We start from the raw sequence: 23,802 nt of genomic DNA, 5'->3' as shown, positions 1-23,802 counted from the left end.
TCTTCCAAAGAAAAACTGTTTAAAGGCAAGGAATTAGCATTTTATATTAGCCCCAGGCATGGAGGCTGCCTTGTGAGGACAGGGACCTTCTAGGTGAAGGAACCCAGTTGGCTCCTGCTTGTAGCAAGCGCCATTTTGGATTCCTCCAGGCACAGATCCTGAGAGCAGATCCCACCACCTGCCCTTGATCAGTGCTGTTTGCCATCAGGGCCACCAGCGAGGCAAGCGAGGAAGACCTTCAGGCCTTTGAGAGAGTGGAGGGAGAGGAGCTGCTTTTGGATCCTTTTGGCCTCGGTCTTTGTTTCTCTCCAAGGACCCTGGGAAGGAAATGATGGTTTCCAGGGATGGAAAGTGGGCCATTTTTGTGCCATGTGCTTCCTGGCCCTTACACTTGCCTTTAGCTCAGAGCTGCTTGTTGAGTTTGCCCCAGGCAGGCAGATCCTCTAACCAGGGGTCATTTCTGTTTACCCTGTAGTGTGCAGACTGCCGTGATCAATGTCTTCAAAGGGGGTGGCTTGCAAAGCAACGAACTCTATGCACTGAACGAAAACATCAGGTACGTGGATGGCCAGGTCACGGACTATTCTCCCCTGGTGGGATTGAGCTGGGGCAGGGGGACTATCCCCCATCGGGAGCCCTATCTTAAGGTTTTTGTCTGCTTGGTTCTTGTTGCTTCTGTTGACTTTGATGTGGCTCATGTGGCTATTAAGTTCTGAGACCCTTACCTGTCTAGACTTCTGATCCGTAGATGGTTCATCCATTTATTCATGTATATAACATCTGTCAGGGGGGCAGAGGGTTGATACACAGGCAGATATCACATACTGTGTAAAGATGTATTGTGCCTTCCTTAACCATTTGGTGCCATCGTAGGCAAGATGGCCTCGTGGTTGGAACCAGACTGCTTGGGATTTTGTCACTCTTAACACTTCTGTTAAGACCTGGCCAAGTGACTTACCCACTTGGTATAAAGTGGTTTATACCCCTCACTTAGCTTTTCACAGATACAGGTCTGTGACTTAACACTTCTGGCCAAGTGACTTACCAACTTCTTTGTGCCTCAGTTTCCTCTTACATGAAACAGGGATGAGAAACGTGCCTCCTTCCATAGGATTCTTTTTTTTTTTTTTAGTGTTTTTATTTATTTTTGAGACAGAGAGAGACAGAGCATAAGCAGGGGAGGGGCAGAAAGAGAGGGAGACACAGAATCCGAAGCAGGCTCCAGGCTCCGAGCTGTCAGCACAGAGCCCGATGCAGGGCTTGAACTCACAGACTGTGAGATCATGACCTGAGCCAAAGTCGGATGCTTAACCGACTGAGCCACCCAGGTGCCCCCATAGGATTCTTATGAAGGTTTAAATCAAGTTATTCTATAAATGACCTGTTAGAACAGGGTTGGAGCACACTGAGAACTGATAGCTCTTATTACTGTCCATGTTGTCTCTGTCATTACCGTTACGTCTTGGAGATACAGCCCTCAACAGGACGTGGTCCTTGAGGGGTTTATTGCCTTCCAGAATCTTCCCAGTAGAATAGTGTCAGCTTTTCGTAAATGTATTCACTCGTTCAACAAATATTTGAGTGCCTCCTTATTGGCCAGGCACTGGAGAGACAACTTGGAGCAGAGATAGATGTGGACCCCGCTCTTCTGGCATTTATATCCAGTCAGGGAGATGATCGTTAGCCAACTAATCATACAAGTAAGATGTTAAAGAGCCGCTTTGACAGCTCCTGTGATGCAGCTGATGTGATGAAAGCATGTTAGCGTGACTTCCTCTTGCCAAGGAGTGGCGATGTCCTGCCGATGCTGTCTTCTGGAGGATCAGTGGGAATTAACTAGGTGAAGAGGGTTCTGGCTGGTGGGAACTGCAGGTGCAAAGGTCCTGTGGTGGCAGTGAGCAAGAAGCCAAAAGAAGGCCCACGTGTGTAGAATACCAGAGGCTGGGGGGTGGGTGGTTGGGTTTGTGTCTTGGTGAAATGAGGGCAGAGAGGCAGGCAGGGCCCAGAGCACTAGGACCTCCTGGGGACAGGAGGTTGTACATCAGCCGTTCTGGTGTGTTAAGTGCAGAACATCAAGGCTAAAGCCCCAACCCTGGAGGGAGCAGAACAATAAACAAGGCCATTATCTGAGTCCTGTTTACATTTAGTTAAGTCTTATTTTAAGGGTCAGTGAGGTGTTTTAAGAGCTCATTAAAACCTTTAGGGCTCCGAAATAAACCAGGCTGTGTTGAATTTCTACCCAGGAGCTTGAATTCCACCTAATAATTACACAAATATGGGAAGAGACAATAGAGCTTGTCTAGCCCAAGGCCTCCTTTTACAGAGGAGGAAACTGAGGCCCCACAAACTTGAGTGACAGGGGCAAAGCTAGGTCAGCCAACCTCTGGGTTGTAAGAAATCTATTTTACTCCAAGAACTAAGATCCTGGCCTCTCTGTGAGGGTTCTTGAGCTCACAGTGGAAGTAAAAATAAATAAAACAGTGACTCAGGAATGTGCTAATTGTTCCTCACTTTGGAAGACTGGTCCTGAAATTGTACTTAAAATCTTTGTTCGTGGGCAGCTAGGAAAAGTACTGGCCACACCAGATTCCACCAGCCCTTTCAGCCCAGGGGCTGCTAACTCAGAAGCCTTCAGGTGCCAAGTGGGTGTTCTGAATGGGTAAGGTCGCCTGGGTGCATGGAGGTGAGAGGTCACCTTCTGATGAGAGGGGATTGCCCTGGCAGAACGCAGGGCCGGTGACATGTCAACCTATCTCTCAAACAGAATTTGAGATTTTTTTTTTGCATGAAACTTCCTGGCTTTTAAATGTTGATTAAATAACCCAAAGTTCCCCCAAACATTAGTTCAGGACAAACAAAACACATCTGTGGGCTGAATGTGACCAATAGGCTACCTATTGGCAAGATGAACCACGGCGTGCATCAGGTCATTGCTGATGGGGGCTGTTGTAGCACAAAAGCCGTGTGAGGGATGGACGTTCCAGGAAAAGCTCTGGGCACCTTTCACATACATCGTCCCATTCAACTGTCCTCACAGCCCTGTGAGGCGACCATGGTTCTCATAGTTTATCCATAAAATTGTGGATAAGAAAAATCAAATGACTCGTCCAAGGTCACCCAGCTGTGTAAAGGGTGCAGTCAGGATCTGAACTCCTGGCTGATTCAGGCACCTGTATTAGTTTGCTCAGGCTGCCATAACAAATACCGCAGACTGGGGGTTTAATAATAGACATTTATTTCTCACTGTTCTGGAAGCTGGGAAGTCTCAGGTCAAGATGCCAGCAGGTTCGGTCCCTGGTGAGAGTCCAGTTCCTGGCCGCTGGCTCACCGCGTCCTTACAGGCCTCTCCTTCGTATTTAGCAGCCTCTCTGTGTTTCTTCTTATAAGGCCGCTAATCCCATCTTGAGGACCCCATGCTCATGACCGCATCAGAACCTGATGACCTCCCAGAGGCCCCATCTCCAAATATCATCACTGGGAGGGTAGGGCTTTAGGTTCTTTGTACCGTATTGTAGAGTCTGAGAGGTTTTAGGCTGGAAGAAAGGTTAACCTGGCGGTCTTGGTGTTTCCTTCTGCATTCCTTCCACGAGGCCCCTGGGACCCCATCTTTCATCATGCACTGTGATTCTTAACACCCCTCTGAGAGGCGTAACACCCTCCCCCAAACTCCCTTCCAGTGTTGGGTCTAGTTCCCTATGTTTGGGGCAATTTTCAGGCTGGTGAGAAGTACATGTAGTTGGGGTTTGACACTGATTGTCCAGATATGACCTGAGTCCAGAATAAGTCAAAACTGTCAAAAACCAGAGTTTGAGTTGCCACGATTGTGGACCTTCTATTCTCTGGCCTTCTCTAGGATAGTGATTAAAATAGAGATGGGTTTTCACATCACACTCAGAGTTACATGACTGAGAATGTGAAACACACCCTGGGCAGATGTGTGACCTGGTCCCAAGTTGAGTAAAGTGAGCTGGCCTGGCACGTGTGCCCACGTCTGCAAGTGCCTGCACAGAAATACATGCCACTGTCCCTTAGTTCAGCAATTAAAATGCCAAAATGGGCATGCCACTCGCTGGTTACATTCAGGTAGACATTTGGGATTTGATTTTCCTTTTCTTTGCTCTTTTCGAAGACCTGTTCGCAGAATAGGTCCATACACTCAACAGGGTTGAGGCATGACCGGTGGGGAGGGTGTATGTGAGGGTGGGGGAACCGGACAGTAGGCACATAGAGAAGAGAATATGGAAGGAGGGGAGACTAGTGATTCTCAAGCCCACTTTGCAATCAGTTGTGAGAGGTCTTTGTCCCAGAAGATCTGTGTGGGTCCAATAGAATTTGTGAACATGTTAAGAGAGTAGCGTCCCGATTCAGAGAGACTGGGGATCAAGACTTAGACTAGCTGTGTGACGTTGGGCAAGTTACTTCATTTTTCTTGGTCTCTGTTTTTCCTTTTATAACATGAGGATAATAATAGCGTCAACCTGATGGTGGTCTGGGGAGACTGAGATAATGCCACACACACCATTAGTCCAGGATCCAGTGCATAAGAAATGTTAACCATTATTGGGGTGCCTGGGTGGTTCAGTCGGTAAAGCATCGATTTCGGCTCAGGTCATTCATGATCCTCATGGTCTGTGAGTTCAAGCCCCATATCTGGGTCTGTGCTGACAGCTCAGAACCTGGAGGCTGCTTCGGATTTTGTATCTCCCTCCCTTTCTGCCCCTCCCCTGTTCACGCTCTGTCTCTCAAAAATAAACATTGAAAAAAAAATGTTTTTTAATGTTAACCATTATTATTCCTACTATTGTGAGATTTTAGTAATAATGAAGTGATGAATGATGGGTGAGAGCAGAGGGGCAGTATGATGACTCATTGCATGAATGGAATTGTGTAGAGATTTCTCTAGCAATTTGGATGCGGGGAGCTCACTTTGAATGAGAGCGGTCCAGGACAGGCCCCTCCAAGAATGTGCTGGACTTGAAATTTGGGTGAGCCGGAGTTCCAATCAGGAGCCAGCTGTTTCTCCTTTCCTCAGAGACAAGAGTGAGAGGAAATGACTCCATTCTCCATTCTACTCAAGCCAAATGGTAATCAACTTTGATGGACTGTCCAAGTCCAGAGTCAAAGCTGAAATCAGCTTCCTCAGGCCACCCTGGCCAGCCCTGGCCTTCTTTCTAATGGCGGACTTAGTATGTGCCCAGGAAATGTGAATTCATTTACACATTAGCCGATGCAAAGGATGACCAGGAAGGTAGAGGCCTTATGTAACTAGGTTTTATAATGCAGTCAGTACAAACAATTGGTCCTTCAGTTATCAAGAATGAATTCCAGTTTAAATTTTGGCAGGTAGAGTTTGGGGTAGTTACGGGGAAGAACTTTGGTAAGGATGGGCAAGTTCTAAAACACATTATTAGATCAAGAGTAAGATGTGGAGACCTTTTAAGAGCAAATTGATCAGGAATGTCCACACCTCAATAAAGCAGCAATTTTTCCCAAATACGTCCAGGCATATGGTCATTCAGTATGAAGACTGTAAATCAGAGTTGCCTTAAAGCAGGCCTTGCATATTCTTATATCCCTAGAGGCAAGAAAATGACTGTTTAGAATAGACCTATTCTAGTGAGATCGCTGGTCATCACCGTCCACAATTCTGCCTGCCTTCAAATTCCATCTGCCCTGACTGGGGCTGGCCCTGAGTATCCTGTTGGTTTCGGTTTTCCGTGGGGCATTGATGTGGTTTTCTGTTTGTTTGCTTTTAAAGTTTACTTATTTATTTTGAGAGAGAGCAAGCGTGAGTGGGGAGGGGCAGAGAGAGAGGGAGAGAAAGAATCCCAAGCAGGCTCCACACTGTCCGTATAGAGCCTGACTCGGGGCTCGAGCTCACGCACTGTGAGATCATGCCCTGAGCCAAAATCAAGACCGACTGAGCCACCCAGGTGCCCCCGTGTGGTTTTTAATACCCTCCCAGCTTCAATCCTGATGTGGCTGCATTTTGGCAGTGGGGACGCGTCTGGGTCTGAGGCCTGGGTTCCCTGGGTTTTCCCAGGAACCAGACTGTCCAAACCTCTCTGACACAGGAGCACCCTCCTTCCTTTTCAGCCAAGTGTTCTACGGATTGTGTGTGACTACGAAGAGTTAGAGAAGTATGAGAAACCTATGATTTACATTTGCTGGTTCTTACGAGAACCTGTACAAGTAGATTCTTGAAAGTGCTTTCAGTTTTTGATTGGTGGGGGGGCGTGTGTGGAGGGAGAGGCCACTGGTGCTTTTATTCATGTAGTCAGTGGATATTGGTGGATGCTGTACCGGATACTGGGCCAGGTTTGGAGGAAGCTATTGAAGTAGGTGGTTCTAGCTCTTGGGGAGCTTCCTGCAGAGTGAGTGGGGGGCCCTGCATAGGTGGTGGTGACCCTACTGTGTCTTCAGTGGGGTGTTAGCAGAATCCAGAGTGCGGGGGGGGGGGGGCAGAGGATAGGCACGTAATTATTTGGGGGAAGGTGACACCTCAGTTGAAATCTGAAGGATGAGCAGGCAAGGGTGAGGTGGAAAGGGCAACTGAGGCCATGACCTCCTTGCTGTACTTCTGTCTCCATGGCCTCCCACCCTCTGCTTCTCCCCCCAGGAGGATTTTTTTTTTCTCTCTCTGCAGAAATGAATGCTCAGAGACAAGGGTTCCGGAAACCAGAGATGAGTTATCTGCAGCTGGCCTGAGGCAGGAAACTCACATTTTCCTTCTGTCTCCAACCACACTGCTTCTGTTCTTGTTGGGAGGGAGGCAGCATGGAGGAAACCCCAGAGATTTTCAAGGAAAGAGGAGGTTCCAAGAACCATGCTTGATCTTTGATGGCTCTGAGTCGACACGCCCTCCTTCTGAGTCATTTGGCTGCCCGAGTCCCCCCGAAAGGGAACGCACCTCAGGTTTTCCCATCTCTGTGAGGGAGCCTGGTGACTGTGGCAGGACCCTCAACCCCGGGGAAGAGCTGGGAAGAGCTGGAAAAGGAGGAGACTTTGGCCGCGGCCCACAGGCTGGCAGAGTTTGAGGCGAGACTCCCTGAGGTGATGATAATAGCAGACATTTACGTAGTGTTTAGTACATGCCAGGCTTGCTTCTGAGTGCTTTCACTGTGTCAGTTCTTCTAAAACTCACCACACCTCTGTGAGACGGGTACTGTATCCCTGTCTTGTGGATGAGGAAATAGAGGCACGGAGAAATGGGACGACTTGCCCAGAGTCGTACTGCTGGGATTTGAACCCGAGCCTCCCGTGATCTTAAACTTCTAGTAAGTAGGCTGCAGGAGGCACACAGAGATGGCCTTGTCCAGATTTAGGCCTGACGTCCCAGGGCACAGAATCGTTACCACATCAGAGGGAAGCAGGGTGCTGTCTTCTGAGGGCCCTACTTTGGGAGGGCTTGAGGTGGAGTCTCTTTTCAGCCCAGGTGGCCCTGCCTGAGTGTGTGTTGTTTTTCTCTCTGCTCCGGTTGGTAAACACATTTGATTTTGGGGGAGGGAAGGGTAGCTAAAGGGAAGTGACAAATGGGAAGCCTCTGGGGCTGGCCCCGTGTGGTGGTTGGTCTGCACAGTGTTTAGAAATGTGGATATCTCCCCTAAAAATCCAGGCCTCTCTGGAAAGTTCACGTCGGGCAGCGCTGGATGTGCAGCCTGGCCTGGAACTGATCAGCTCCCCTCCAGGAGCCAAGGCCCGGCTGCTGGCTTTAGAGAAGCCCACTACAGCCCCCCCGCTATTCATGCCCACCTGCTTCCCTCACCCACCTTGCCTACCTGCCCCTGTGAGCCTGTGGGGTGCCATGGACCGACTTTCAGGTTGGCCTCGCGTTGAGTGAGGATCTGTATACATGGCCCTGGGCAAGGTTCTGAGCGTCTGTCTCATCTTGCAGATGAGGATAAATTCCTACCACAGAGGCACTGGAGAATCAGCAGCCCTGTGCGTCAACTGCCTAGCAACGTGCGTGTGACATAATTAGGTCAACCTTTCCTCCATCTTTTTCACTGTCCCCAGTGCCACCCACTGGGGTGCAGGAAACTGAGATGTATGGGAGTCCTGGCATTTTGCCTGAGTCATGGACACCACTTCCAGTGGCCCCGATAGAACGGACCCAAGGAGGAAATGGGGCATTTCCATGTTAGTGCTTAAAGGTGCCACTTCCTTGGGGCGCCTGGATGGCTCGGTCAGTTAAAGCATCTGACTTCAGCTCAGGTCACGATCTCACGGTTTGTGAGTTTGAGCCCGGCTTTGGGTGAGCTCGAGCCGCACTTCTCTCTCTCTCTCCCTCTCTGTCTCTGCCCCATCTCTCATCTTCGGAGGATTTCGCAGTCGGGTCGGCGGGACACTGATCAGCATAGCATCAGTAACCGAGTCTGCAGGTCCCCTGCTGTTCCTGGATCCTGAGGAAGTGGGGTTGGACCCCGCCAAGGGACCAGGTTGGAGGGCCTGAGTACGTGGGGCAGCCCCTAATTGCCAAATGGCACAGAAACGTCGAACAACTCATCTGGCTGTCCTGACGCGTGCTGGTTAAACACGAGCCCCGTGGCATCTGTCTCCAAACTGCTTCGTCATCCCTTGGGATTTTGCTGCTTTGGGTCTTTCCGCACGTGCAAGGGAGATCATGGCTCATACCCGAGGTGGTTTCTCTACATCCTTCGTGCCGCTCCTGCGCTGCCTGTCACCCTGTGGTCCCCACGCCCCCCAACCAGCATCCAGCTCCGGCAGGGCCTTGTTTACTTTCGAGTCCACAGAAGTGGGAAGTTGACAAGACGGTGAGGGGCGAGATGGCGAGTCTGTGTAATAACAGGAAATCTTGTCATCTGGGGTGGTGTCTCGCCCAGTCAGCCTGGGAGGGAGAAGGGGTGAGATAATACAGACCAGTGAGTGGTTCCCCATTTCTTTCCCTATTGTGGCCTTTTTGGCTTCTGACTGAACTTCATGCTCTGTTTCGCTTTGGGGCCGGGTCCACATAAGTGTTCCTTTGCCATTACTCCTGGGGCGCATTACTCCTGAGGCCCCACTTCCTTCTTCTGGCTCCGTGGCTGCAGCTGCCACTAGGGGTGGTGGTGGTTAGCTTAGGATTCGGTTTCCACACGAAACCTGGCATGGAGGCCCCGTACGTGAAACAGATGAAGCATCTCATTAAGCTGAGATGTTACTTCCATCTTCGTCACAGCCACATTTCCCCCCAAGTATGGCCCCATCCTATGCCTTTACCCTTAAATCAGTGAGGTCTGGCCCTAGTGTCCAGGCCCCTTCATGAGTCTCACCTGGGTCCTTAATGTCAGGTCTGGGAAATGCTGGCCCGGCTGTCCTTTTAAGAAGATGCTGGAGCTCCTGGGTGGCTCAGTCGGTTGAGCATCCAACTCTTTGATTTCAGCTCAGGTCATGATCCCAGGGTCATGTGATCAAGCCCCATGTCAGGCTCTGTGGTGAGCGTAGAGCCTGCTTGACATTCTCTCTCTCTCTCTCTCTCTCTCTCTCTCTGTCTCCCTCTCTCTTCCTTCTTCTGCCCCCTCCCTTGCTCATGCATGCACTTTCTCTCTCTTAAAAAAAAAAAGATGCCAAGAAGCAGTGAAATTGAGTTCTTGGGAGTGTGGGCTTCAGGGTCTGCAGCCCTGGGTAGAATATGCACCTGCTGAGTCTTGTGTGTGCCAGGCTTCTTCTGGGAACTAACTGGTCTAGGATGAACTCCCTTAACCCTTACGCTATCTGCGGAGTAGGGATCCTCATTACCCCTGAACTCCAGCTGGGGAGCAGATACAAGGGACTAACCTGGGACATTGACTTACAAAGGTTATTGCTGACAACAGTTTTGAGGCCCAGGAGCTGCCTCTTGGTCCTCCCACTCTGTGAGGCTCCTCCCATCTTGTCCTGTGCTTGCTGCACACCCTCCTGAGTGACCTCTGAGCATTGGTTTCCTTAAAAAGTGGAGCTGTCACTACAACTGTATGGCTTTGTTTCTAGCTTACAGGAAGAAACACATGTTGTGTATGTTGTGGAAAACAGTGCCTGGCACCTAGTAAGTGCTTAGTGAAGCTTTAACTGGGGGAAAAGATCGTCCAGCTCCATCCTAAGAGCAGTTTATTTCTTCTTCCTTATTTATTTGCTGCAATAAGTCCCTACTTTCCTGTCTTCAGGGAAAACACCCTAGGAAAGGGTGGAAAAAGTGGAAGAGGGATGCTGGATTCTTGGCCCCCGTGCCTGAGACAGAGCATGCATCGTAAGGATTGGAGATCAGAGATTTCCTGTCTTTTGCATCTAGGGAACCACAAACCATAGGCTCGTTAATTCTGTTGTCTTCCTCCTGCTTTGCTCTTCTTTCTCGTGCTTTACAGACTAAACTGGCAAAGTTGGTGAGGAAGTTACAGGGCGAGTTGTTTTTCTGTGAATGTAGGTCCGCATACCTCTAATGCCTTGATACTTACGCTCTCCATTTTTGGAGACGTTGGTGCACCTGGTGCCTCCTGAGACCGCGGCCCCGGTGAGAAGAAATCACTGTCCGAGCCCTGCCTATCCCTTCTCTTAGCGTCTAGTCTAGCACTGTGGCTGGCACACCGCAGGTGGTCAGGAAATGGTTGTGATTCAGTGAATGAATTCATGGATCTCTCTTCTCTTATCAGTCACTCTGGAGGGAAGCGACTGCCGAGTTCCCCCTGGGGATGGTGTATCATGACAGAGGGGTGGAAAATCCCTCTTTCTCTCAGTTCAGCTAAGATCATGTTTTTCAGAAGTACTCGTTCCTTGTAAACCCAGTGCAAGCAGAATAAACACCGAGTAGAGAAACAGGTTGGAGATTTTGTGGTATGACTCAGCGGCAGTCTGCTCTCCGATGGCTGGGCCAGCTCTGGCCTTTCCTCCCCGCTTTTCTCTCTGAGTTGAATTCTCAGGCTGCCAGGCTGAGGAGGGTTTGCGTTGGCAGGTTCTCTGCTTGTGGGGTTCTCCGTTCCCTAGGACTGCCTGCTTCCTGACTTCACGCCCTTGATGGGAACTCACTCCCAGAATTCCTTTGCAGCTGCATCTCGTGGTAACCTTGGGGGTGGTTCTTGTTAATTACAAATTTTTAAAATTTAAAATTTTAAAATTTAAAAATTAAATTTTAAAAATTCAATAGGACTTTGTTTACAGGGTATGAAACATTTATATAGTGAGTTGTACCTTGAAGAATCTCCCTCTCCTGTACCCCAGAAACCCAGCTCTCATTCAAGCCCCTGCAAAGATAATTATTATAACAGCAATTTAGTGGACTTTCTCCCAGACCTTCCTTAGGCATATGTAAGGAACATCGATATGGAAAAGCAGCTGGGGATATTCAACAGTTCATAGGAGGTCCACAGACTGGGTTGATCTGTAGGAGAATATCCCCTAACTTCAGGGAATAAAGTTTGCTAAAGTGTTTTGTTGCCCCACCAAATTTCCAGCAACAACTTCTGCTTCCTCCGTGTCCTTACTTGGGGAGATGGAGAAGAGGAGACCAAACCCAGTATTTATATATAATCCTCTATATAATTTTTTAAATGCATACACGCTTCATGGTTTAAAAATCAAGGTGCTATTTTAGTTCAAAGGGCCTGTTGGAAACCAAATCACATCGCTCTTGCAGAACAGCAAGTGAAGAGAGCAGATTTGACAACTGAGTTCATTGGTATTCTGTAAATAAAAATCTATATATTCTTCCTTTTCTTTTATCTTTTCACAAGGTAGCATATTATACACACTATTCTGTATCCTGCATTTAAAATTTTTTTTTTACATTTATTTATTTTTGGTAGAGAGAAACAGAGCACAAGTGGGGGAGAGGCAGAGAGAGAAGGAGACACAGAATCCGAGGCAGGCTCCAGGCTCCAAGCTGTCAGCACAGAGCCCAACGTGGGGCTCGAACTCCCAAACCGCGAGATCATAACCTGAGCCAAAGTCGGAAGCTTAACCGACTGAGCCACCCAGGCGCCCCTGTATCCTGCATTTTTAAAAAATTAATTTTTGTATCATTAGAGTTCTTCCCTCTCTCTGTCTCGAACAATTGCATAAAATTCCATTGTATGAATGAACCACAATTTTTTATGAGCACTATTGGTGCCCATTTTTATTGATTCCTGTATTTTCCTGCAGCAAAAACTCTGTACACATATGCAGTGACCTTGTGTAATGCATAGCATGCCCAGAAGTCCGACAGGTTTTGTAAGGGACAGAGCAACTTACTGACACGCCTACCCGGGATAACAGAATGTTGGCTTCAGTGATCCAATGGGGTCAGTTCTGTTCAGCTAGGTCTAACAATAATACCTAGTGGACAGGGTTTTAAACTCAGGATAGATGAAAGGACAAGTGTCTCATTCTCTTACCATACCTGGTTATAAATGGTCCATGGTGCTTTAAGTTTATACAGCGGGTTGTTGTGCACATTCCTGTGCGGGTTCCCCCTCGGTAAAGGACTGAGGATCGCCCTCATCAGTGTGCAGGAAGCAGCTCTCTGTGGTCTGTGGCTTGTTCCCATCCATCACCCTCCCATCGCTCCTGGTGCGGCTGCTCGTAGCTTCAGAGTCCTTTCTTCTGTGCCTTTGTCTTGGTGGTTATGTCAGGTTCACTCCTTAGCCTCTGCTCCTTTATCAGCTGATTTCTACCCCGTGCTTTGTGTTCCCTTAACGCTCTGCAGAATTCTGTCTGCGGCCATGGCTTGCTGCAGCCCTCGCCTTACCATAAGGTGCTGTATCTTCCTCTCACTGGAGGCCCCAGCCTTTCTGCATGCCCTGATAGGTAGGGGAAGATACTTCTTGGATTCCTCACTTGGGTAACATCAGGATGCACTCAGAGTGCCATTGTGAAATGTCCCTGGGCAGTCATCGCCTGTTTAACCATGTCTAGCCTCCATTAACAACTGTTACATTTGCATAGGTCCCTCCTCCAACGTGCTCCAGTAGGGTTTTCCATGGTTGTTGACCTTGAAGGACTACCCTTACCCCTGACCTCTTTCTCCTTCCATTTTACCCAAAGCATCTTCATGAGCACAGAGTTTCCCAGCACAGATTCCTCAGAATGCCAATTCCATAGCGTATTATTTGGTCTCAGAGCCGTGTCAGCCCCTCAGCATTATGGGTACCTGAGATGTGTGTGGGAAACTTCATTTGAAGTAGCCCATTATTAGGACTTGGTTTTCTAAGTCCTTTTGAGGAAGCCTGGCTTCTTCACCTATGGTTTTGAGGCTTCCCAGTGGCCATGAAGACTTCCCAGTGGCCAGCAGTCAGAAGCAGCCTCTCTGACTCTTCCTGTTTGAGAGCCCCCATCTGTGGCTGCCCGCCAGGTTTCTGTTTTCTGTCTGAGAGACACTTCTAACCTCCAAGAGCAGCGATGAGCAACCTGCCCTCAGCCTCCTGACTGATGAAGGTTCCCCTGTTTCTGTCAGACCTGCCCACCATCTGGGAGAGCTTCTGGGTTGTGTTGATGGGGCAGCCTTCCAGGAGACTGCCATTAAATTGGATCTCAAGATGCGGTATCCACACAGGCACATTGTCTTGGGAAAAAGAAGGTATTTTCCGTGTGCAACCCGTGTTTGCAGCTTTCCAGGGCTCTTTCTGGTGTGAGAATTGAGATCATGGGTGTCTCTTTCTCTTTTTTGATCCCGTTGCATCGATGATCTGCACATAATGATACCTCACTGTCACTTCCTGTTTCTCCAGGACACGGAGAACATGTGGGAACACATTTTGGGGGCGGGGGAGTTGATATCCAGCGGGGGTTGTCAGAAGGCTGAGCCTTTGCTCCTTAATGACCGTGGCTGGTGGGGTGAAACAATTTGAAGTCAATGAGGAGTGTACCCTCTAGGGAGCACGTTGGATCCAGAGAGCCAGTTATTCATGTTTTTAGATTCATTGCCTTGTTTGGATCAAGTTAAAGAAGGATCAGTAGGGCGGTCCCACGATTTGTCACAGGGAGATGGGGACCTGGTGCCAACACCTCTATTTTTAAAATTCTTTTTTAGCTCTAAAGACTCTCTGAAATTATCCTGCGAGTGTATTTATTAACACACTATCGATCCACACCACCGAGACCTCATCTGTCTTGGTTGTTCACTTCCATCCACCTGGTGCTGGCCCAGTGTCTGGCACGTCAAGGGAAGCTCAATAAACTGGATAAATAAAATCTGTTTTCCCTGTTGTAGCCCCCTTTGAATGACTGCCTCAGTCACTTGGTGGGGGGGGTGGTGGTAAGACCATCCAAACTATGGCACCATGTTGAATGTCTCTGATGGATTTGGAGGAGAGACAGAGTGGGATTATGGGGAAAGATGTTGAATTTGCAGAAGGCCTGGGTTTGAATCTTCACTCTGCCACTGGGGGCCTCTCTGAGCCTCTGTTTCTTTACTTATATTGGAGGATAATAATTGCCCTCCTCTCACACATACTTTACAGGTCTTCAATCCTTGGCTGAAGAATGCATGAAAAATATGTTTTAAACCATAAAGTCTACAAATATGGAAGATTACAAAATTATGGTCTTTCTCTCTTTCCTTTTCTTTTCTTTCTTTTCTTTTTTCTTTTTTTTTTTTTTTTTTTGCTTCCCATGAAGCCAGAGTCCCCTAGCTTGCTTCTACCAACTCTATTAGAATTAGAATCTCCCGCGACTGCCCTCTGGCGATGGTTGTCTTTGTAGAGCGAACTAAGGAACAGATACCCTTTTAGGACTTCCATTGCCTGAATCCCATAATAACTTTGGTACAGAGGTATTATTAGAGCCTAGCACACTCCTTTCTTAGACCTGGCCTTGGCCCCTATGCCACTGGGGAGCACTCTATCATCGTATGTGTCCGTGAGTTAGGCACCGGGAGCTCTACTATCATGGGCTGCTTGATGGTGTTTCTCTCTCCCCAGGAGGCTGCTGAAGAGTGAACTTGGATCATTCATTACAGACTATTTCCAGGTAAGCTGTGTGAGTCTGAGTATCTGTCATTATAGTGCACATGGATACATGTACCTAAAGGGATGGCCAATACCATACACCTGGGCATTCCTTCAACATCCAAAATTACATATGCCGAGTCCCTGATAATGCACAGGGCCAGTGTGGTCCCTGCTTTTATGGAGATTACAGTCTTGGGCAGTGGTTCTCAGGCTTCTTGGTCATCCTTACACTCTTAAAAATGATCGGTTATTTGGGTTATCTCTGTCTTCACCATATTGGAAACTGAACCTGAGAAACTTAAAAATATTTAAGTCATTTAAATAATAAACCTATTACATGTTAGTCTAAATAGCATTTTTGTGAAAAATAACTTTTCAGAATAAAAAAAAATAGAAGAGAGGCATTATTTTACGTTTGCAAATCTCTGCACCATCTGGCTTCATAGAAGATAGCCGGATGGATCCTCCTGTCTGTTTCCCATTCGGTCTGTTGTGACATTGCACATCATGTGGTCTCTGGAAACCTGCACGGTACACTGATGGAAGATGCGAGGAAAAGGGCAAATTGTGGCTTAGTGTCATTAAGGAACTAGTTTTGACCCTGTGGAAAAGGTCTGGGGATATGGGACCTCAGACCACACTGTGGGAACTGCTCCTCTAGCAACATTCCCTCTCACCCCCCGGGGATGGCATCTAATTCGGTGTAACTGTATGTACCCTTCAGCCAAGTGACTTCTTGTCGCTAAGCCTCCTAGTCTGTTCTGTTAAAGATGATTGGATTCGGCGACCTGACACCCCTCCTGCCCAAACACTGTTGTTATGAGGCTAATGAACTCAAGGTTCCAGACTCTCTTAGAGGATGGTTTATTTTTCTTCTTCATTTTTTCTTAATTTATTTTGAGAGTGAGAGTGTTGTGTGTGCATGAGCAGGGGAACGGCAGAGAGAGGGGGAGAGAGAGAATCCGGAGGAGGCTCCGTGCTGTCAGCGCAGAGCCTGACCTGCGGCTTGAACTCATGAACTGTGAGATGCTAACTTGAGGTGAAATCAAGAGTCAGAAGCTTAACTAACTGAGCCACCCAGATGCCCCTCAGAGGATAGTTTCTAATTGACTGACACAAGTTGTTTTCCTGACTCCACCCACAGGCATGTGGGAGAGGGCATGGGGATGTGTTGTTTGACAGTGAGTAACTGACTGATACTTTAGTGAAGTCAGAGTTACTACTTTTCCCCGCTAATTAGCTGAGTAGGTCTCGGGCAAGATGCCTCATTTTCCCCATCTGTAAAATGGGAACAAAAATATGACCTACCTTAGAGGTCGTTGGTTTACGTGAAATAACACATGCAAAGCATTCAGCGCATAGTGTGGGTGTTGGGTGGGGGACAGAGTAGGGGAGTGGTCAAGATCGTGGCCTCTAAAGCCAGACTACCTGAGTTTAGTGCCCAGCATAGCCTCTTACCAGCTGTGTGACCTCGAGCAAGTTGCTTTACCTCTGTGTGTTTTAGTTTTCTGTTCTATAAAACCAGGGGTGTTAAGACCTAACCTTATAAGATTGTCGTGAGGACTAAATAAATTGTTATTTGTCAAGTGCTCAGAACAGTGACTAGCACAGAGGAAGACAGAGTAATGCGGTTATTAAACTTAACTGTATGCGTATTTGTTATTCTAAAGTGCAACCCTTTTAATGGGAAACTAACATAAAAATACCTAACATCTTGGTTTCAGGTTGGTGGTGCTATTCTATACCCACGGAGAACATACTTTTATTTAAGACAGGTTAAAGAATTTTTAGATCTTAAAAACAATACTGACATTCTTTTTTTTTCTTCCTTACCAACATTCGGGAAGCTTACATTTTTACGTGCACTTTTAAAGAATGACAGATGTTAGTCCTTTAAAACACACACACACACACACACACACACACACACACACACACACACAAACACAGCAGAGAATGGCCACTATAAATATGGACAAAGCAAGACCCAACAGCAGCCTGGAATTCTATCGGGTCAGATGTCTCAGCTGCTTGAAAGAAAAAGCCCCTGTCCAGGGAGAGACAAACATAAAGATTAAGAAAGAGGTAATTAGTTACAAATGTGAATCATCTCAGTTGCCCTTGACTCAAAGGTCAGCCTTGTCCTCAGTCTCTTCTCTTGCTGTCTGTAGTGATTGATTTTTAAATCCAACTACAGAGAAGTGGTTTTTCAATTGGTCCTGAAGAAACCTGCCAGGCCGGCAGCCTTCCTCGCTGACATTTAAAGTAGACAGAGTTTGGTGTGGTTTCAATCGGGTTTTAAATGTCAGTTGTCTTTTGGCACGGGGGGCTACCCCTAGGATGGGTGGGGAAGGGCACTTGGGTGGGGACTTGTTTATCTGGGAAGCCCTGAGGTTTGGGGGGGTCGGTTAATGCTGCTTACAAAGTATGCCAGCCACTTAACTAATAACCACATGTCATTTTCCATCGAGAGCTTAATCAGAGAAACAGCTTGGTGAATATTGAGTCTCTTTCTGGGGGTGTGGGGTGGGAACTGGTTTTCACAGTTTTGAATCTGGGATTTTCCTTAGTATTAGACTGGAGAGAAAGCTATCCTGGACGCTGTTTATTTAAATGTAGGTTTTAAGTCTCCTGTAGGTGCAGAGCCCTTTAAAAAAAAAAAAAAAAAAAAAAAGGTGTTTGGCTCCCCAGTGCCTGGAAAGTACCTGGAACATAAGAGATGCCCAGTGAAGTTTCTTGGGAGAGAGGGAGGGGTTGTCTACCACAGATACAGGAGATGATATTAGGTGGTATGCACAATGACGTTAAGTAATACTGGTCTTCATGGCTAGAATGTATTTTCCTTTCTTTTCCTTTCATGCTTCAGATTGTGCCCAGGGAGAGTCTCGCTTTGCACCACTGTATCTTTGACGCTCCTGCAGGACTTGGAGATCTCCCTTGTTTCAGAAAGAGAGAGCATGCCTCGAACTTAGTGTCTTCAGCTAGGAACACTGATTAGGATTTCATAAAATTTTTTTTCTTTGCCTCGAGTTGATGGTTGAGTTACATTCTGTTTATGGCAAATGATGTTGCTATAGTTTCATTTTTTAAACATATTTATGTTTTAAAAAGTGGACTGAATTAAGAAAAATAGTATGCAAAGAATAACAGTTTAGGGGACCCTGGCGATGGCCAGATGGTGAAGGTGGTTCAAGAGAGAGTCGGGTTTGGAAAGCCCAATGCTGGGCACTGCTTAAAGGTGGGCTGGTTCCAAAGCCATGCAAGGAAGAACTGTCCATGAAGGAGGATGGGAGGGAGGAGGGAGGTCCAGGAGGGAGGGCCATAGAGGCCAGCCTTCACATTCAACTAGCAGACGTGCTGTGAAGAAGGAAAAGTCTGAATGGGCTCCAGAAAGAACACGCCTCCAGCAAGGAGGAAGGAGGAAGTCCATGGACAAATAGGGAACAGATCATGAGGGTGGAGGTGAGACCCCAAAGCCATGGATGTGGCTGTTGGAGAAGACGATGAATGGGCTCTTTGGGCTCTGGGCTTTTCTGTGTGACATGAAGGATCGGGTGCCCCCTCCCTGCCATCTGCATTTAGCGATGAACTCGCATCTCCTGGGACCCAGAGAGATCTCTTCTGGGTTGGGTTGGGTCGCATCTCTCCAACCCAGAGATCTCTACTTGCAGAACCTTCTCTGTGGCTCTGCTTTTGAAGGTGAGCATTCTCAATTTGTAGCTTCAAGGAAAGATTCACTGAAGGGTATCTTCAGTCAGGAATAATGAAAATGACCTGAGGTGAAGGCAGAGGGGAAGCAGGTGGGAAAAGAGTGCTTATCTTGTGTCTGCACACAGAGAAGACAGGCCATTTGATCCACAGAAGCATAGAGAGATTTCCATAAGAAACTGGCGGGAAAAAATCTGACATTTCCAGTGTTGAATTTTCTCTTTCCCTCTGTTTTGGGCCTGGAAGGAAAGCTGGGGTTTCCCAGGGGAACTCTATCATAGAGACAGCTCTGTGGGATAACTGTTTCCTTAGAACTTTGGAAATGATGATCGGAAGTGCTCTACATTTTTCTATCACCTAATTAATGGTTAACCACGTTGGTGGTGCAGGGCATGGGGATGGGCAGGGGGTGGGGGGGTGGGGGGGAGTGGCTGCAGATAGAGTATTCTGTGCTCCTGTATCTGCTGGCTGTGTTGTGTTTGTTGCAAGTTTTTACCCCAAGCCCGGAAAGTTAAATTCCCTTTGGTGAAACTAGAGTTTTGCTTGATACAGAAACTCAGTTTCTAGTCAGTCGCTCTGAACAAGATAGTACCTAGGAAAAGGGGAAATTTAGTCACCCCAGTGCCCAAAGGCCACAGATGGCCTGGTAGTGTTTGATCTAAATACTTCCATTACTGCTCATGTCTTGTGAGAGCCCCAGGAGGCCAGTCCCTCTTAGCTCATCATTATCAGGGAAGGTTCATTAAGGGCTTGTGGCACATGGCAGAACCAAAGGAGGAGACCCATGGAAGTGTCATGGTCACCGTGAAGTTTGACATTGAAGACAGAACAGGGATGTGGATACCTCTATGCAGGTACCACACAGGGTAGTGTTAGCTGAAAACCTGAGTGGATGGTAAAGGCTTACAAACAGGCCCAGGATAAGTATACTTTGTAGGGACAAAGCTGGGTGGGACTTGTAAGAATCCACAGATTCTTCCTGGGTGGAGAGATGATAAAGATTGGGGAAAATCACTTTCATGTGATTTTTTTTTTTCCAAACCCAAATTGACTAGAGGCGAAAAGTTTCAGCTCCTCTTTGGTCAGCCTGGGAGGTCTTCCCAAACACATGGGGTTCCCCAAAAGGAAAGGGGTGATTAGGTGGATGGAGGGGAGCAAGAGATGGGGCTTTGAACAAGTGGGCTGAGCTCCAGCAAAAAGACAAGGGGGGAAGATGATACCCTTAGGAGAGAAGATCGTTGCGAGGTTACGTTTTGGATTTGGCCAGTACTTGGAAGAGAGCCCTTGTGGAGTCTGTAAACTTGGGAGTGGCTCACAAACTTTGCTTGGGCACTGTGAGGGGAGGGAATGGGGTGGTGCCAGTCTGGGGGCTGCAAGAAGGACCCCTGGATGTCCCAGGCTGCACTGTGTGGGGCTGCCCGCCAGCCAGCCGCGTTCCCTGTCAGCAGCTCCGCCATGCTTAATCTCCTCGGCGATTGCCTGGAATCTGTGCAATTATTTGAATATTTTTATTGTACTTTTTCTCACATTTTATGAGGATAAGTGGGAAAATGGGCCTTGAAATTGATAACCATAGGTCTTAATATAATTGAGATAAAGATGAAAATCCGCGGGCATGCTGCAATGGCGGATCTTTAGCCTCATTGGACTTGGGTGATTGCACATTCTATTGTTAAAGAAGGAACATGTAGGTACAAAATGCTGAAAATCTATCACCCGAAGATGAGCTCCGAAGGTGAGGTGTAATTAGGGATTTTATAATCCTTTTTAGCTCTGTGGGAACAGAACTCCGAACATCATGTAAGTGTCTTGTTCCACACGAATACGTGTTTTCAGGAACCCACTATGGGTGAAATTGGGTGATTTCCTATAGAGCAGGCAGGGAATGGCAGCAGCCAGGTTTAAGGCACCAGTGAAGGGAGGTTGGAAGGCAGGGGTAGATGCTGGGAATGCACGTGTGTTCCGATAAGTGCAAACATTCAGCAGTTCAGTGGCCATGAGGGGTAAAGACTGAGTTGGAAGGGCTGAGAAATATTTGTTAGGCATGGAAAGCACCAGGGCAACTGTCTCTGAGGCTGCTTAAGAGCTATATGGAGGGGACGCCTGGGTGGCTCAGTCAGTTAAGCGTCTGACTTTGGTTCAGGTCATGATCTCATGGTCAGTGAGTTCGAGCCCTGTGTCAGGCTCTGTACTGACAGCCCAGAGCCTGGAGGCTGCTTCGGACTCTGTGTCTCCTTCTCTTTCTCTCTGTCCCTCTTCCACTCACACTCTGTCTCTGTCTCTCTCTCAAAAATGAATAAATTTTTTTTTTAAAAAAAGGGTTATATGGAGGACAAAAACATCCATAGTCACGATGGCGAACATTTTCATGTATTTATGCACCAGCCACTCTTTGAAGCTGATGGTTCTCGAAGTGTGGTCCCCGGACCAGCATCTTCCGCACCACCTGAGAGCGCGTTGCCAAGGCAGATTTTCAGGCCCCTCCTCAGACTCACAGAATCAGACACTGTGGGGATGGGGCCCAGAACTCTGTGATTCTGATACCTAATCAAGTCTGAGAAAACGCTGGAAGCATTTTCCCTGTGCCAAGTCACTTATTCCTCCTGACAGCTGATGAGGAAGATTTTGTTATTACCGTTCTGCAGATACTATGACTGCAGCTCTCAGAAGGGAGGTTATCCAAGATCGCACAGCTGGTAAAATGTAGAGCAAGTGTCAGACCCAGGCCCTCTGGCCATGGAAGAAAAATCTTCTGGATTATACTCTAAATGTTAAAATGCCCGTAAGGCATTCCCTGAAAAACTCCACGGAAGAGAAATGTCTGTGTTTTTAAATTTTATTTATTTATTTTTGGTGTCCAGAGAAACAGACAGGGACTGTTTTCCAGCTTCCTTTAAAATGAATTTTTTAAGAGCCCGAATTCACCCTCTACCACTGAAATGGTGCTAAATGAAGGATTCGCATAAGTAGCAAGTTTTTCATCTTTTTCACACTCCCATCTGGGGATTTCTGTCTGGTCTCATCACACTGCCACATCCCCTCCCCGCCCCCATCCACACACCAGGACTGGTTTATTAGGAACTCTCTGGGCTTGGGGGCGAGTCGTGTTTATAAGGTTGCTTATGTAGGAAGGCATCCAGGTTCACAGGAAATGCAGACATTACCTTAGAGATGATGGCTGTACTTTCAAAGGTGCAGCAGGGAAAAAAGGAGGTGGCCCACAGTTTCCATCCCTGGCTTAGTGCCAGTGCCAGGAACCTTTGTGGATCTTGATATCACTGGAAACATGCCTGGAGTAGAAAAGAATTGTTGGCTAACAAGAGTTCTCCGTAGGCAGAGTGGCATGCTTCTAGATGCCTCCGGGGTAGGAAAGAATGTCTCATTTGGGAATGGAACCCACCCAGGAGCCACGTGTGAGCCTTGCTGGACAGTGAGTGTGTGTGGATGGCAGAGAGGGAGGCCCTGAGGAAGTACTTTGGGGGAGGCAGAATTTGGGAAGCTGGTAGCAGGGTTGGGCAGCGGAAATGGCCCAGCTGGATAGAGGTTTCATGGCGGAACTCTGTCCCATCACCCGAGATTGCTAAACGGACTGCTCCCCGTATGTGTGATCCTGAAGTGGATCTCCTCTCCCTTCCCCTTTGGGCAAGGACACAAGAAACCTCCCCAGTGGACAGGGCAGAAGAACAGGATGGCTAAAAGCACCAGACCTTCTTCCGGGTGGGTCTGGATTCCCATCCTTGCTGGAACGCTCACTGGCTGGGTAACTGCAGGCATGTCACTTAACCTGTCTGAGCCTCAGTTCTCTTAGTGATACGCTAGCTGAGATCATGGTACCGACTTCAAGAAGTTGATGTGGTTACTAGATGAGATGTTGTAGATGCAAAGTCCTTGGTATTTAGGGAGCGGTCAACATACAGTAGCTATTTGTATCTTTATATATATTTTTTTATTATTGCTAAAATAAACCAGGGGAATATAATGGGGGTTTGGATTCAGACCAATCTGGGTGCTAGCTCTGGTCTCACATCTGCTAGTTGCTACTCTGAGCCTCCGTTTCTTCATCTGTACAAAAGGCATAGTTTGTGGCAAAGGTACAATGAGCTAGTTAGTGCATGCAAAGGGTTTAATACAGTGCCTGACAAGAGTAAAAACCAGTGAATAACTCTACCATCATTCTTTCTTCTTCTTCTTCTTCTTCTTCTTCTTCTTCTTCATCATCATCATCATCGCTAAAGCAGTGGCAGGCAGACTTAGCATTTACAGGATTCCTGCTGTTGGAAAGTTCTTTTCTCTGGGAAGATGGGTTAGTGTCCTTCTCCCCACCCCCACTCCCCAGCCTGTGGGTTCCCTGTTTCCCTGAGTCCCTCCGGTGGGTTTGGGGAAGTACCTGCTTGACAAGAGGTGCACACTGTTGACAAGCCCACCTTCTCCTCTGTCCTCCCCTGCCTCTTCCTGCCTGCCCTCCATGATCACCTAGGATGAGCTGAATCTGTCCCACCCACTCAAGATTGGGTGGTTTTGGATGCCTTTCCCCAGACATCCTTGTTTTTTTGTGTTTTTTTTGTTTTTTTTTGTTTTTTTTTTTTTGCATTTTTCCTAGCTGAACCTCATTTTTCTGTTGGTGGCGTATTTTTTGATGTCTTAGACGTGTCAGCTGTCTTTCACATCCAGGCTCCTCTGCTGCTTGATTCAAGTGATGTGTATTCCACATCTAAGTTCATTTATGGGGTGGGGGAAAGGCACCAAGTAACAATGGGCCTCATTCCCAGTCCCAAGTCATTTCCTAGGTGGCTGCTATTTAATGTAAACGGTTGTTGGCTCCAAGCCATCGGGCCGGGGAGGTGGTGCGGTTGCCGCCATTGGGCAGGGAACGGGACCAGAGAAAGGTCAGGTTCTTCCCAGCCCTGGCATCACACAGCTCCATCACCACGGCCTGCAGCAAGCATGTCCTCGGCGCCTTCCAGAATCATGCCTTTGTTAAGGGCCGGGAATGCGGTGAGGCGAGTTCCAGGGAGAAGAGATGCTTAAAAGGACAGACCGTGCAAGATGGATGCCTGAGTCAAGGCTGGTTCTTTCCGTTTTCCTTTGTCCTTTTGGGGGGAAGGAGGGGGATGTCTCAGCAGCCTTAAGCCCCACAGATGTCCAGTTGGCATATCCTGAGGTGAAGCGAGCAGCATACAGAGTGGCCGCAGCCAGG

General features: G+C 47.8%; 1 protein-coding gene across 19 annotated transcripts in view; it reads left to right on the top strand.

Moving 5' to 3' along the window:
• PRR5L (proline rich 5 like) overlaps nt 1-23,802 on the top strand; it is a 73,600-nt gene that overhangs the window by 21,571 nt on the left and 28,227 nt on the right. For 18 of the 19 annotated variants that reach the window (XR_007461455.1, XM_049648097.1, XM_049648069.1 and 15 more), the window contains 2 exons: nt 476-556; nt 14,868-14,916. Coding sequence is in view for 18 of the 19 variants with exons in the window: in XM_049648097.1 (XP_049504054.1) it covers nt 476-556; nt 14,868-14,916 (130 nt within the window). In the remaining variant the exon portion in view is untranslated. The remainder of the gene's footprint in view (nt 1-475; nt 557-14,867; nt 14,917-23,802) is intronic. The other variant, XM_049648111.1, reaches the window with a different exon arrangement.

The sequence above is a fragment of the Panthera uncia genome, chromosome D1 (genome assembly GCF_023721935.1).
Source record: "Panthera uncia isolate 11264 chromosome D1, Puncia_PCG_1.0, whole genome shotgun sequence".
Lineage (NCBI taxonomy): Eukaryota > Metazoa > Chordata > Mammalia > Carnivora > Felidae > Panthera > Panthera uncia.
The sequence above is the reverse complement of the archived record's forward strand: the minus strand, read 5'-3'. Positions and strand labels throughout refer to the sequence as shown.